General features: G+C 40.0%; 1 protein-coding gene across 10 annotated transcripts in view; it reads right to left on the minus strand.

Annotated features, from left to right (window-relative positions):
* Positions 1-15,005, minus strand: part of SRGAP2 (SLIT-ROBO Rho GTPase activating protein 2) — a 252,236-nt gene that overhangs the window by 113,290 nt on the left and 123,941 nt on the right. For all 10 annotated transcript variants that reach the window (XM_054480813.2, XM_054480729.2, XM_054480845.2 and 7 more), the window contains one exon: positions 7,666-7,828. In XM_054480813.2, the coding sequence (XP_054336788.1) occupies positions 7,666-7,828 (163 nt within the window). The remainder of the gene's footprint in view (positions 1-7,665; positions 7,829-15,005) is intronic.

The raw sequence follows: 15,005 nt of genomic DNA on the forward strand, positions 1-15,005 counted from the left end.
TAGCTGTAGGCAACAATCACCCAGGCCCTACTCCAGAGATTCTGACTCAGTTGTGCTGGGGTAGAGTCTTGGCATGGGTATTTTTTAAATTAGATCAACTTTATTGAGGCATAATTTACATAATAAAATGTACACATTTTAAGTGTATAATATGATAAATTCTGTCTAATGTACCACCATGGTCAAGATTAGGTAACATTATAAAAATGTTATAAAGCATTGTTTAAAATGTTATATAATGTAGGCTATAAAAACCCTACAAATTCCCTTGTGTCCCTTAGCAGTCAATCCTTCATCCCCATCCTGGCCCCAAGGCAATCAATGATCTATTCTCTATCACTATAGATCAGATTTGTTTTTTCTAAAATTTTATAGAAACGGAATCATACAGAATGTATTCATTATGCTTGGCTTCTTTTTATCAACATAATGTTTTTTGAGCTCATTTATATTGTATCAGCATTTCCCTTCTTATTGCTGAGTAGTATTAATATATGGATACACTACAATATGTTTTTCCATTCATCTGTTGATGGACATTTGGGTTGTTTCCAGTTTGGGCTATTATGAATAAAGTACCTAAGGCAGCCGTAACAAATTACTGCAAACATCGTGGCTTAAAACAACATACATTTGTTCTCTTAGAGTTCTGGAGGTCAGAACTCCAAAACCAATTTCACTGGGCTGAAACCAGTGTGTCAGCAGGGCTGCTTCTGCTCCAGAGGCTCTCAGGAAGAATCCGTTTCCTTGCCTTTTCCAGCATCTAGAGCTGTAATCATTGGCTCATGCCCACTTCCTCCATATTCAAAGCCAGTGGCATAGCATCCTCTCTCTATGACTCTGCTTCCCTCTGCTTCTATCACATGACCTTCCTCTCTTTTATCTGTAATCTCCTTCTTATGAGGACACTTGTGATTGCATTTACAGCCCACCCGGCTAATTAAGCATAATATCCCCATCACAAGATCCTCAAATTAGTCATATCTGCAAAGTATTACATGCATAAGGTAACATTCACAGGTTCCAGAGGTTAGAATATGGACCTCTTTTTTTTTTTTTTTTTTTTTTTGAGGGGGGCATTACTCAGCCTATCACAAAAGCTTTATGAATATCCAGGTGCAAGTCTTTGTTTAGACATATGCTTTTATTTCTCTTGGGTAGATGCCTATAAATACCTGGAATTACTGGGTCATATGACAAGTACAAATTTAATGTCATAAGAAACTGCCACTATTTTCCAAAGTGGTTGTACCACTTTGACACTCTCACCAGCAACATATGAGGGTTCTGGCCAACTTCCTTAACACTTGGTATTGCCAGATACCTAGTGAACGTATGGTATATCTTCTTACAGTTTTAACTTGCGTTTCCATCATGAGTGATGATATTGAGCATATTTTCATGTGTTGATTAGCCATTTATATATTTATATATTTATATATTTTATATTAAATATATTAAATATTTATATATTTCTATTAGTGAAATGTTTATTAAAACCTGTTTCCATTTTTAAAAATTTGCATAGTTTGTCTTATTACTGAGTTCTCAGAGTTCTTTATTCTATATTCTGATATAAGTCCATGTCAGATATATATTACAAATATTTTCTCCCAGTCTGCGTCTTGTCTTTCATTTTGTAAAAAAAGTCTTTCCAGGAACAAAAGTCCAAGACTTGATGAAGTCTGACTTATCCTTTATAAAATTTTATGGTTCATGCTTTTTATATCCTAAGAAACCTTTGTTTATTCAAGGTCACAAAGATTTTTTTAAAACTCCCCAAGTAACTTTCATGCCCAGGCAAAGTTGAAAGCTACTGGTCTATAGGGAACCTGACTTGGCTTTTTCAAGTTAACCTAAATTTTTGCCATAGAAACTTAAGAGTCCTAACAGCAAAACAGGAGTACAGTTCACTGCAGTGCTCTAAAAACAAGGATGCAACTGAGCCTTAGCACTGTCTGAACTGACCAGCTTCCAAGCTTAAGTGTGAGCAGCTGTGAAGGGCTAGAAACTGATTTGAGAAAGCAAAGTCAGAGGTACTTTTAGTGTGTTCCAGCTAATCAAAAAGAGAAAACGGGATTATCCTCTCTCCTGTAGGAAAAAGCACACCCAAGTTTATTTCAGTTTAAACTGAGCAAGTGGGAAAAATTATTTCTGTTCTTGGTGGGCTTCTTTAGAACATGCCCCTCATGGAGACCACACGGAGATGGGAGTCAAACTTGGCAGTTTTTGCCCATGGTTTTTGAAGCCACCGCATTAAACAAATGAAGGTGGCAGCAATAATATTTGCCCAAACCCTGGTTCCAACAGAGGTTAGACAGACTGAGCTTTCATTACATGAAAGGAGATGTCAGGAGCACCAAACGGGCTCAATTTTCCCTCTCGTCCTAGACAAAGTCAGTCTGTTTTTAAGCTGTGAACAGGAGGCTACTTTCTCCAGATGTTATATTTAGCTAAAAGAATCTCCAACACGGCTTCATGCAAAATGTAAAATATGTCCCAGCAGACATTACCACAAACCAGAGGGCTAGCAAGGAGCCTCCCTTAAGGGGGTTCAATAGCATAGAGGGGCCAATTGTGCAGCCACCCTGACATCCCTAAATTAGCTAAATTAGCTGTGAGCCAGATTTGGGGCCAATTCTCACATTTAATGAGTCCTTGTTTCCCTCTTACAGGGGGCAGAGATATTTTGCCCCTGGGGAGTGTAAACATGCTGCCCTATTTCATTCCCAACTTCCAGCTGCTTGCCCCAACCCCAGGTAAGAAAAACAATCCAATGTTGATGTTCAACATCTCCATACCCTTTGAAGGTTTATGTGCAAAAGAAAAATTAGGTTAATTCTATAACTAAGTGAAATATCTGAATTCAATGAAAAAGAGAAAATCCAGGATTTTCTCTTCTCTGTACAACATACTTAGAGAATCCTAATACAGCATGTACATGAAAACGTTGGATTCTAGAGCCAGGTAACTGGAGTTAAACACTAGCTTCATTTCATTTTTCTTAATCTCTCTCTCTTCTTTTTTTTTCTTTTTTTTTTTTTGAGACGAAGTCTTGCTCTGTTGCCTAGGCTGAAGTGCAATGGCATGATCTCTGCTCACTGCAACCTCCACTTCCTGGGTTCATGAGATTCTCCTGCCTCAGTCACTCGAGTAGCTGGGATTACAGGCACTGGCCATCTTGCCTGGCTAACTTTTGTGTTTTTGTAGAGACGGGGTTTCACCATGTTGGCCAAGCTGGTCTTGAACTCCTGACCTCAGGTGATGAGCCCACCTTGGCCTCCCAAAGCGCTGGGATTACAGGCATGAGCCACTGCGCCCAGCCCTCTGTTTTGTTGTTGTTGTTGTTTTTAAAGAGACAGGGTCTCGCTCTGTTACTCAGGCTAGAGTATAGTGGCATGATTATAGATCACTGCAGCCTCAAACTTCTGGGCTCAAGTGATCCTTCCTGCCTCAGCCTCCTGGGTAGCTAGGCCTACAGATGTGTACCATCATGCCTAGCTAATTTTTTTTTAGGTGGGGAGGGAGGTAGAGACAGAGTCTTGCTATGTTGCCCAGGCTGGTCTTGAACTCCTTGCTTCAAGCGATCCTCCCACCTCAACCTCCCAAAGGGCTGGGATTACAGGCTTGAGCCACTGTGCCTGGCCTGCTTAATCTCTTTAAGCCAAGTTTCTTCCTTCATAAAACAGCGATGATGACAATAGTAACTACTTCATAAAATTATGGTAAAGATTAAAGGAGATAATACATATAAAGTGCTTAACACAATACTTGGCACATACAGGTTCAAAATATAATGACTTCTATTATCACAATTTTTGCAGTGAATCATTAAGTTTTATAGATTAAAAAAGATTTTTAAAAATGTTGACTTTTGCTAGTGACAGACTCAAATTCACATAAAGCACAGGTATGTACAGCCATACCACAAATTAAGGTATCTTTTCTAAGCCTATGTCCCCAGAGAAATGGCTCCTTTTGCCACTGGAACCAAATGTACTGGTAAAACATATCTATTTTATGTATTTGGATCCCAATTTGGTCTTTCTTCGTTGCTGACATTGTAGATATCAGCACCTGAAATAATGATTCATTCTTCAAGAAATCTGGTCTTCATTTGCTTAAGCTAGCCCTCTGCACACCCATATCCACTTTTGTTTGTCCTTATCTGTGGGATTACAATTTACCTATCACAATTTAACAAAGGTAACCTAACAACCAGAAGGAAGCCCCCAGTGTAGGATCCCCTTATCGTCACAGAACTGTGGTATCCTGAATTTGGAAGGCACCATGGAGATCACATAGACCACACTCTTTTTTTAAAGTTTAGGGAACTGAGGCACAGAAAGAAGTCATTGTCCAAGCTCTCAGAGTTAATAGCAGAGCTAGGCCCAAGAGAAAGAGAAAGGGTCACTTGGAAAAGGCGTCTCCTCCGATAGCACAAAGCAAATCCCCAGGAAGATCCATGTAACTACAGAATGGCTGAGGACATTCCTTAGGACTCTTATCTGATACTATATCTTAACCAGTAGGATTCCAATTCTTCATGTGCAATGACACTCTAAATAAAAGAGGTTAAAAAACTGGGGTGTGATATGAAGAATGTTTCTCAAAAGAGGTTAAAAAACTGGGGTGTGATATGAGGAATGTTTCTTTGCCCATTACTAGAAAGCAGAGAGGCTCTTTACCCAGCCAAAATAGAATGAATCAAATTTTTTTTTTAAGAGTCAGGGTCTCTCTCTCTGTTGCCCAGGCTGGAGTGCAGGGTCATGATTACAGCTCACTGTATCCTCAAACTATCAGGGTCTCTCTCTGTTGCCCAGGCTGGAGTGCAGTGGCATGATTACAGCTCACCGCATCCTCAAACTATCAGGGTCTCGGTCTGTTGCCCAGGCTGGAGTGCAGTGGTATGATCATGGCTCACTGCATTCTCAAACACCTGGGCTCATGCAATACTCCCGCCTCAGCATCCCAAGTAGCTGTGGCTACAGGCACAGGCCACCATGCCCAGCTAACTTTTAAAATTTTTTTAGAGACAAGGTCTTGTTATGTTGCCCAGGTTGTTCTTGAACTTCTGGCCTCAAGCATTTTCCCACCTTGACCTCCTGAGTTGTTGGGATTACAGGAATGATCCATGGTGCTTGGCTCAATCTGTTTTTATGATCTGCCAACCAGCTCCTAATTTAAGAGTTTTCTGCCTATATGGAACGCCCCAAGGGAGGGAGAAAAGAGATTATTCATCCTGTGGGATAGTAATCATTGGCCATTCAACAACCCTAGGCATGTCTCTAATCAACAACAATTTAATAGATCCAAAGTTACCAAGATCAAGAGAAATTCCTATGATCTGCAACTATACACAACAGTATGAATAAATCTCACAAACATAATATTGAGAGAACCCAGACAAAAAAGAGTACATACTGTGCAATTCTACTTATATAAAGTATTAAACCAAGCAAAGCTAATCTCTGCTGTTAAAAGTCAAGACAGTTGTTATCCTTGGGGATTTAGGGTGGGGAGATGACTAGAAGGGAATATGAGGGGGCTTCTAGGGTACAGAAATGTTCTGTTTCTTGATCTGGGTGCTGGTTACACAGGTGTGAATTCAGTTTGTGAAAATGCATATAGCTATTAAATTATGATAGGCATACTTTTCTTCAGTGAAATATAATATATAAACAGTCCTGTGAGAAATAAGTTCTTCCTCACACTCTAGCATAGTAATACACAGCTTAAGGAAGTCAACCCTGAGCCCATGGCTAGGAATATCATTCACAGACGAATTTTCTTCATGGAGGTCATATGCCCCACACCTTGTATACATGCCATGTATCTACCTTTGGTGAAATATGCATAGGGCACTTGAAGAGCCAGGAACACTCGTGGCTTTGCTATCTGGCTGCCTTCAGCATAAGCATCTCTGAGATCTGGAGAGGCTATTAAATTCTCTCAGCTTGGTTTTTCTCTAACCTTCTAAGCCTGGGAAAAAAGGGAGCTGAGAGACTAGGTGAAGTCTAGCTAGGTGAACAGATCTTATAAAAGCTGTTTTCTCAGATGAACAAAGAAAACGGAGGAGGAAACTATCAGTCAAGCCCTTTCCTTCTTGAGATAGTCTAAGTGGCTGTCAAGGTCATAGAGACGAGCTGTCAAAATTTCACCTAAATAGGTCTTAATTTTAGTCACATACATGCATCACCAAGTATTGCAGAATAATTCAAATTAATGACAACCAAGCTGAAGCTGATGCTGGAAACCATGGAGGAGACGGTGAGAAGTACCCTCACCCCGAAATGAGGTGTGGCCCCAACCACAGCACAGACGGGCTACTAATAATAGCCAGTGAGCTCTGGGAAGAATTATCTTTCTCTGCCTTCTTTTTGTCGTCAGATGATTGTACTCTCAATATTCTGTCTCTAAGACACAGGGAAAGCACCTTCACGGATGCAATTAGGTAGATGGAAGATTCCAAATCAATTATTTGATCAGGCTGGTAATTACAGAAAAAAAATGGGGTATTAATTCTGGATCTAGTGAAATCTGGAAAAATTCCTGAGAACTGGAAAGCTGATCAAGAGCTTTGACTGTATCGACTACAATCCTGTTTACTAGTCTTTTCTCTCATACTTTCAAATTTTAATAATGGATTTTATTAATCACCTGGATTAATCACCTGGAAACTGATGAATTCTAAATAGCCCTCTATAATCTTTTTCTACCTATAACTTATAGGAAGATTATTTGCCTTCTGAAAAGTCTTCCAGGGATGTCAACGCTTGAATGGTAGACATGGCATATCATATACAACGGTTGGGGCCTTCACCGCTATCTGTAACCAAACCTCATGAATAAATGATTCCACTTTGAGCTCAAGCTGAGAAAGCTTAGAAAAGAGCTTCCTGGATTTTCAAGAGGCTAGTTCCATCATTGACAGGTAAGGTGAATTGGCTCCTTAAGATTATCATGATTATTTTGAGTTTTCCTTAGTCAAATTGTTCAACCTATACCCAAGGAAGTACGATAACAATTGAGTTCCGAAAGCATTCAGAGACCCAAAGACAAAGACATACCACGATAAGAATACCACACTTTCGAGTCTACCTTGGCCAAGATAAGACCCTGGGAAGAAAACTAAACTAAAAACATAAACGTATATGAGTTTGCTAAATGAACTAGAATAGGAAAACATAAAATGATAGTGTTGGCCCCTTAAGCTCAACAGCTTCACAAATCACTTTAAGAAAACTTCCCAAAACACAGTTTTTGTTAATAGATGCAGCTTATGAATTATAGTACCAGTCCTGGGTTTATACCTTGCAAATGGTTCCTTTCCCAAGGCTACTATTAATTCAGCTCAGAAAGGAAGAAAGGAATGCCAATTCAAGTATTTTTTTTCTCCGCAAGTATGTGGTAGGGAATGACTAGTGGAAAGCCTATGAAGTGGGCCAATAAGATATTCTTTCTTTTATTTTTTCTTTCCAGCTTTTATTTTAGGTTCAAGGGGGGTATATGTGCAAGTTTGTTACATGGGTAAATTGCATGTCACGGGGGTCTAGAGTATACATAATTTTGTCACCCAGGGAATCAGCATAATACCTAATAGGATTTTAAAAATTGTGTCATTGCTCCACCCAAGAATCTCTGTGACCAGAAATATCTCTGTACCTTTTTAAAGAGTCTTCCTGAGTCCTCGCTGACTTGGACAAATCGAGGAATGATATTATTCAGGTAGATGTCACTCAGGGTGGTATGGTCCCTGCTTTCCCGCTTCACCTGGTTTAAGAGGAGATTCCAGCAGTTGACTGGAGAGAGAACATTCTGATCCTTCCTGTGGAGAAACATCAAGGAAAAGAAGTCATTGTTGATAAGCAGCCAGGGCAACATCTACAACTATAGTCCATGTCCTAAAATCACAGCAATCAAAGCCAATCCAGAAATAAAGACATTTTTCCTGAAGCTCACCTCTCTAGTTTTCTCCTTTTCTAAAAACTCAGTGGAGAAAATAAGGACAAGAAGGAGAGGGAGGGAAGAGGGGATGTACAAGGAGAAACAGGATTATCTGTTAGGCACCTACTATGTTCTAAGAACTTGGTGAATGCTTTATACATATTATTTCATCTCATCTAAGCTCTATCATTTCATTTTAAGGAAAGAACTACCATTATCCCCCTTCTACTGATTAGAAAACTGAAGCTCAGAGAGATTGTCACTTGTCTACAGCGAGTAAGACTAACACAACAAGAGGGCGCCAGGGACTAGAACAACAGTTCTGCATTGTCTAGCTAGACCAGGTCTAAGGTGATTCTGAAGTCCATCATTTTAGCCGCTAAGTCATTTGGTTTGTCTCTAGGGTTAGAAATCAAAGTTAGAGATTTTGTCTAGAGACAAAAATCACTACAGCACTATAAAATCCCCACAAATTTATCCATTGTAGGACTTAATAAAGGCAAGTTTGGAGACATATGCCATTAAAATGTTACTGAAAACTCTGGAGTTCCACAGAACACATCTAAGGAAGTTTTGATTTGATTTATTGAGCCATGATCTCATGTCCCATACAATCAAGAATACAAACCATACCTGAACGTATGTGTTCCTAAAATGTCTACAGCTTGAGTGGAGCAGTAAAGTGCTAAACCAAGGTGCTCATTCCCTTTTTTTTTTTTTTTTTTTTTTTTTTTGAGACAAAGTCTCACTCTGTCACCCAGGCTGGAGTACAGTGACACAATCTTGGCTCACTGCAACCTCCGCCTCCCGGGTTCAAGAGATTCTCCTGCCTCAGCCTCCCTAGTAGCTGGGATTATAGGCACCTGCCACCACGCCCAGCTAACTTTTGTATTTTTAGTAGAGATGGGTTTTCACCATGTTGACCATACTGATCTTGAACTTCCGACCTCAAGTGATCCACCCACCTTGGCCTCCCAAAGTGCTGGGATTATAGGAGTGAGCCACCGCGCCTGGCCCTAGATGCTCATTTCTAATGAAAACATTGTGATCCAAAAGAATTATTGACTACCAACTCAGCATTAACTTAAGCAACAGAAAGTTCTACATTTGGAAGTTGGATTTCTTTAAGGAGAGAAACAAAAGTAGGAATAATTTGCAGTACTATTTATCAAGGGATACTGTACACATATCTGGGCCCTCTATACATGTTGTTTGACTTAAACCCCACAACTACCTGATGAGGTGGGTGTTATTAACCACATTTGGCAGATGAGGAAAAGTAGACTAAAAATTTTTAAACACTTTGCCCAAGGTCACATAGCTAAAAAGTGGCAATTCCAGAATTCAAACCAAGCCTATAACTGCAAAGCGAGTACTCTCATTCACTGCAAATAATAACTATCTGTTTCTTTCCCCCTTTCCTCTCTTCCTCCCTCCAGTCAGACTCCTACTACAAAGAAAGTAAGTTGAGAGTAGCTTGGTTATTGAGTCAGTACTGCCTCCATTCAGCACTAAAGGCCAGGCACTTGTGATTTGTAAAGTGTGAAGGTCAACTTAGAAGGCTTTTCCAATTTTATAGTAGTAACTATTAACAAATAATCATGCCATACTTACTTGGACTTCAGAATACATCACACAAATCAAATATCTGTCTAACCCAAACCAAGAAGTTACTTCAAACCAATTAATATTAGAGTCCAGATTGAAACTGTTCTAAACCTGTATCCAGGTACTCACCCCCTGCCCCAGGCATCACTGTTCTGTAGCCAAAATCACTAACTCTTAAGAGTGCCAATCACTGTGACAACACTCACCTTTTTAGGGAAACTGAAAGATTTCTATGGAAATCAAAAATATACCAGCTGAGAGGAAGAGAGACACATAATTAATTTACTCCTTTCAAAATGTTTAGTATCTGGGGAAAAAAAAGTGAACAGGAAACAATCCTAAATTCAAAATGGTAAGATATTTGAACACATGCATTCCATAGCATCTGATGTTTCCATTGCAAAAAAACTTTTAAAATGATTCTAATTAGATTTCAGTTACAAAATTCTAAATAACCTAATTTACATTTTAATCAAGTGGTGTCTCTCGGCAAGATACCCATGTCCTCAGTAAGCATGCTTTTTAAAGGGGCAGATCTCATGAGACTTTACATTGACAATTAGTTTCAATCTATTTCTTAAGGGAGAACATGGATTGCGGGGGGGTCTATACTGGTTCTTTCCCTATAGCACTTTACATACACACAAATGATGCCACAATTCAATTCCACAAATGTACACACATTTGTATCTTAAATGAACAAGGCATGGTGTTAGGTGCTCTAGTGGTTATAAAAGTGCAAATGCTGCAATATAGTAAGGGAGACAAAGAAAGACCTATAGTAAAGTAGAACTTTAATGGTGGTACAAACAAAAGGCCAGCTAGCTCAGAAAGGTAAACTGCAGATCAAAAGAGGAAGCAGAGGAGGCAAAATCAACCTAACACCATGGGAAAGGATGCAGAGCACATATCCCCAGGGTGTCCTCAAAAGAAAAGATGAGTGAACAAAGATGGGTCAATAAACAGGATGGCTGGAAGCAGAAATCTTTTAAAATAAAATGCCTTATCACTTAATGCTAATAAGTTTTATTAAGAACTTGTAAGGTGTGGCTCACGCCTGCAATCCCAGCACTTTGGGAGGCCAAGGCAGGTGGATCACTTGAGACCAAGAGTTCAAGACCAGCCTGGCCAGCATGGCAAAACCCCGTCTCTACTAAAAATACAAAATTACCTCGGTGTGGATGGTGCACACCTGTAATCCCAGCTACTTGGGAGGCTGAGGCAGAAGAATCACTTGAACCCTGGAGGCAGAGGTTGCAGTGAGCTGAGATCATGCCACTGCACTCCAGCCTGGGTGAGAGCAAGACTCTATCTCAAAACAAAAGAAAAAAAAGAAAAAAGAACTTGCAAGGTGCTATAAGTACTTTTACCACATGTATTTATGTCCATCCTTACAGCATTTTGTGCGATAGTTACAGTATTAGTACTGGTTTCAGTGAGCAGGAGCTTTTAAACTGTGTTCTGAGATACTCTGGAATTAGCAGAAAATCACATTTCAATTTAAAAAACGGTGACTCATCCATTCAAATGAGCAACCCTCACTGACATGAGCAAGAGACCCAGGACCCAGTTTCCCTGCATTAGATACCACCGCAATGTCTCGCAGGCTGCTAGCACTGTTTTATGTAAACCCTGGAAGAAAGAATCACTGTATGCCTTGGAACTTCTGAACAACATGCTATTGATTAGAATACATGTAGCTTTGCATAGGTTTATTTTTTCATTCAAGCCTGTGTGTGCCTCCTCCAATAAAGCTGTACAGGTGAGCCTATAACTTGACACACAGCAGCAAGGTTCAATCACATGCCATAGAAGGCTCAAGGGCCTAGGCTGCGTTCATATTAGACTGTGGCTGGGTAGCGAAAATCAACATGCTTAATATCATACCATCTCATTATCAGTTGTTGCAATGCCTATTATACATGTTGGGGCTTATCCAATTAATATTTATGAAGGGGAATAGCTGCTAGGTGATGATAGTGACTCAACTTTAAAACAAAAATATCTTCTTTTTTCCATCTAAATCAATTTAAAGCTCAAGATTACAATAACTTATCTATGCTAATCAGAATTTTCTTGATATTGGACTACCTAAACCAAAACCAGATGCTGAAATGAATATAAAACTATAACTGATTCATAATCCTGATCTCAATATTTTTAGTTCATGAAAACAGCCTCATTGTTCTCATTGACTGACGGTATAATAAGTACTCTATAAATTTGTACTTTAAAAGTAGATTTATACCAGTAAAAATACTGCTTTGATCTGTTTCATATATTGAGGCTCTATGCAAGATTTTTATTTTAAAAAAGGAGTCTATGCTTAAAAAACCAGCACTAGATCCTGTTGTCTGTTTCTTCTAGGAGTTCTCAGCCTCTCCTACTATTAATGCAGCTTTTCACACGATATTTCTGGTCCTTTGAGTCTGTAAGCTTTCTCAGACATATTCTTCCACTCAACTGAGGTGTTTTAATTAATTCATTTATTTATTTTTGGGTAGTGGCAGAGCAAGTAAGGTAGAGAGAAGTGGGAGGAGGGGATCACAAATATACAGACAATTTTTCCAGCCAACATGAACAAAGATGAAACACACTTCAGGCTGGAAAATAAGCAAGGCAACGAGACGTGATTTCATAGGGAGCATATTAAGGCTCTGCTAGAGTGGTTTCCTGCTCCAGAAGCTTTGCAGCCTCATTTTATTTGGGACCGCTGGAGCCAAGGGAACTTCGTTTGGTTAGGAGATTGAAATTTGTCTTTATATCTTTTCCATCTATCATTTGTTTGCACAGTCTCTTTACTTTCCCCACCCCCAGAGCCTTAGGTTGTATAATACTTGGGCCTTTAAAGGAAAGGGTCTGCATCCCTTAGGAATGTGCTGAACAGCTGCAAACCTCCTCAAACACTAATCCCTAAAAAGCAGACAAAATATCTAGGAGTATTTTTCTTACTTAAAATTTTTTTCAGGAGGAAGATCAAGAAAAACATCATACTGTACTTGAGAGGGAATGACTCTGGAGTCAAAAGAAAGGAGACCCGGAAAGTCACATGCTGCCTGTACATCTGCAGAAGACATTATCACTGTAAATGCACTGAAAGAGATAAACCTGCATAGCTGAATCATTAGCTTCGAAGACGTTAGCCCAGCTTTTCTCCCCCAACTTGGACTATCTATGGACGTTCAACAAACTTAGCAACAAGCGCTTAAAGGGATTTCTCTAAAATATCCATGGTGAAGAGCCAAGTCCATAAAGGTCCAAGTTGGCCTCTCTATTATGGTTCTTTTCCATATCACCTCTGTTTGGTTTAGATCATCTCATCTATAAAATGGGCACGTGCCCTATTGGTATACATCTCACTCCTCAAAGATCTTCAAAGTATGGCTGTAAAATCCTGGAAGCTCTCCTGACCTAAGGTGCCATTTAATTAATAATTGCTACGTTCATGGCTGTGCAGATGGAATGCATGGCATGAGGCTGGCATTGCTGGAATACAGCTTGAGCTTCTGCATTGCTATAATGAGGCGTGTTTCCTTTTGGGCCAATAGTCTCTAAGTTGCTCACCTCTCAGGGCTGTTGTGTGGATCAAATGAAATGATGGATGCAAAAGAACTATGCCAACAGTTCAGCACTATACAAATGTGAAGAAATATTATTATTTTTATTTCCAAACAAACTAGGACTCAGCTTTCATCAATTTCCAACATGCTTCTCACCCGGCTCTGGGCCAGGGCCAAGATTGCTGCCTGCTGAAAATGCACAGCCTTCAGCAAATAATGGTTGGAGTAAGACAGCAGCAACAGGCAATTAACAAAGCAGCTGTAAGGCTCTGGGAAGACGTGAGAGAGATACCAACGGGAGAGCAGATTTTAATCTCCCACTGTCCTTTCCCTAAGGGACAAGGTAGAACAATCAGTCCTGCATTCCACACTGGGAACTGTGTGCTGAGGTTGACAGAAAGGAATCCAAAGGGAGCACAGATTGCCAAAACCCTAGATGCTTCAGCAACTTATACTAAGCTCCCATCCCCTGTCTCAGAATTCCTATCAAACCTGCCAATCTGCATAGAGAGATGGCAACTATCAATACATCTAAGCAGAATTTAATCTCTCACTTTTAAAAACAGACCTATCTGTGATGATAGACAAAACTTAAAGAGTTAAATACATCATTCAATATATGTTACTGAACATACAAGTATGTGGTGAATAAAAAAAAAAAGGTATATGCATGATAAAAGGAATCATTTAAGTGATGGTTGGACAGAGAACTTGTGACAAGAAGGAGGTTGGATTTTTTAACCTAAATTCCCTCCTGGCACCTTGATTAAAATGAAATGAACTGAGGCAGCCAAAGGGATTATTTTATTCAGATGAGTGTTATTAGCCTTTCTGGCTTATTTTCTCTATTATGCATTTTGCTGATGCTGACAGAAGCAGGCAGGCTGGATAGAGAGGCAAAGCTGCAGCGGATTTATGGTCTGACAGTGCCATGCATAAAATCAGACCCTTGCTGACCCAGATAAGCCAGAGGATGGATTGGATTTGCTGGGGAAGGTGTTAAAAGAAGGAGGGGGTAAAAATCACCAAGGTAGGAACTGACTTGAAAACGATTCTGCCTGTAATGGTGGATGCTGGTTTTGTGACCCAGTAGTACAGCGGCAGCCTGAAGGTATCTTTCAAAGACAGGCGGGCAGGCAGGGGGTGGGCACACTTCTCTGGGCTTATCACAGCTTTGGCTTCAGTGTTGCCAGCAATGAGATCAGAGGAGGAGAGTTCAGAGACAGAGAAAAGTGCCAAAGGCAAAAATAATATAGTCTACATATGGAGAAATGAGCTTTCAAATTTTCAGGGACAAGTGAGTACCACAAATTGTCTTCGGTAGCCTAGACAGATGATTAGAAAGGATTCAAGCAGTGGTAGACCCACCTTCTCAAAATAGCCTAAAGTGTCCCCTATAATCAGGTTTGGGGGAAGGACTGTATGAAAATAGGATTCTTGTGGCTCTGGATTAGTTCCATGGAGCAGAACCACACCCTTGAGAGAACAGCATGCCCAAGAGCCGGACCTTAGGAATCTGCTTTGAAGTAGAGAACTGGACTAGTACCGTGTCTGACATCTATTAAGTGCTTAATCACGATTTCCTGAATGATTATAGGACCAAGGTTCTTGTGGGTTAGGTCAGAGAACTAGGAATGGCCCCCAAATATAAGCTATTGTAGACACTAACTGGAAATGTCTCTATCAATTTATGTTGAGAGATTCTGCCTTCCTTTCAACCACCCCTATGGCACGGTGCTCACAGCAGAAAGGAGGCAAATGGAGGGTCTTCATATCTCTTAAGATAGATCTATGGATCCCATAAGACCAGACATGGGGGTCTACACAAGATTTGAATCTCTGCCATCCACATTTCTTGCCTAGTTTCTGATATCTTATTGTCCAGCCTCC

The sequence above is a fragment of the Pongo pygmaeus genome, chromosome 1 (assembly GCF_028885625.2).
Source record: "Pongo pygmaeus isolate AG05252 chromosome 1, NHGRI_mPonPyg2-v2.0_pri, whole genome shotgun sequence".
In the NCBI taxonomy this organism is placed as follows: Eukaryota; Metazoa; Chordata; class Mammalia; order Primates; family Hominidae; genus Pongo; species Pongo pygmaeus.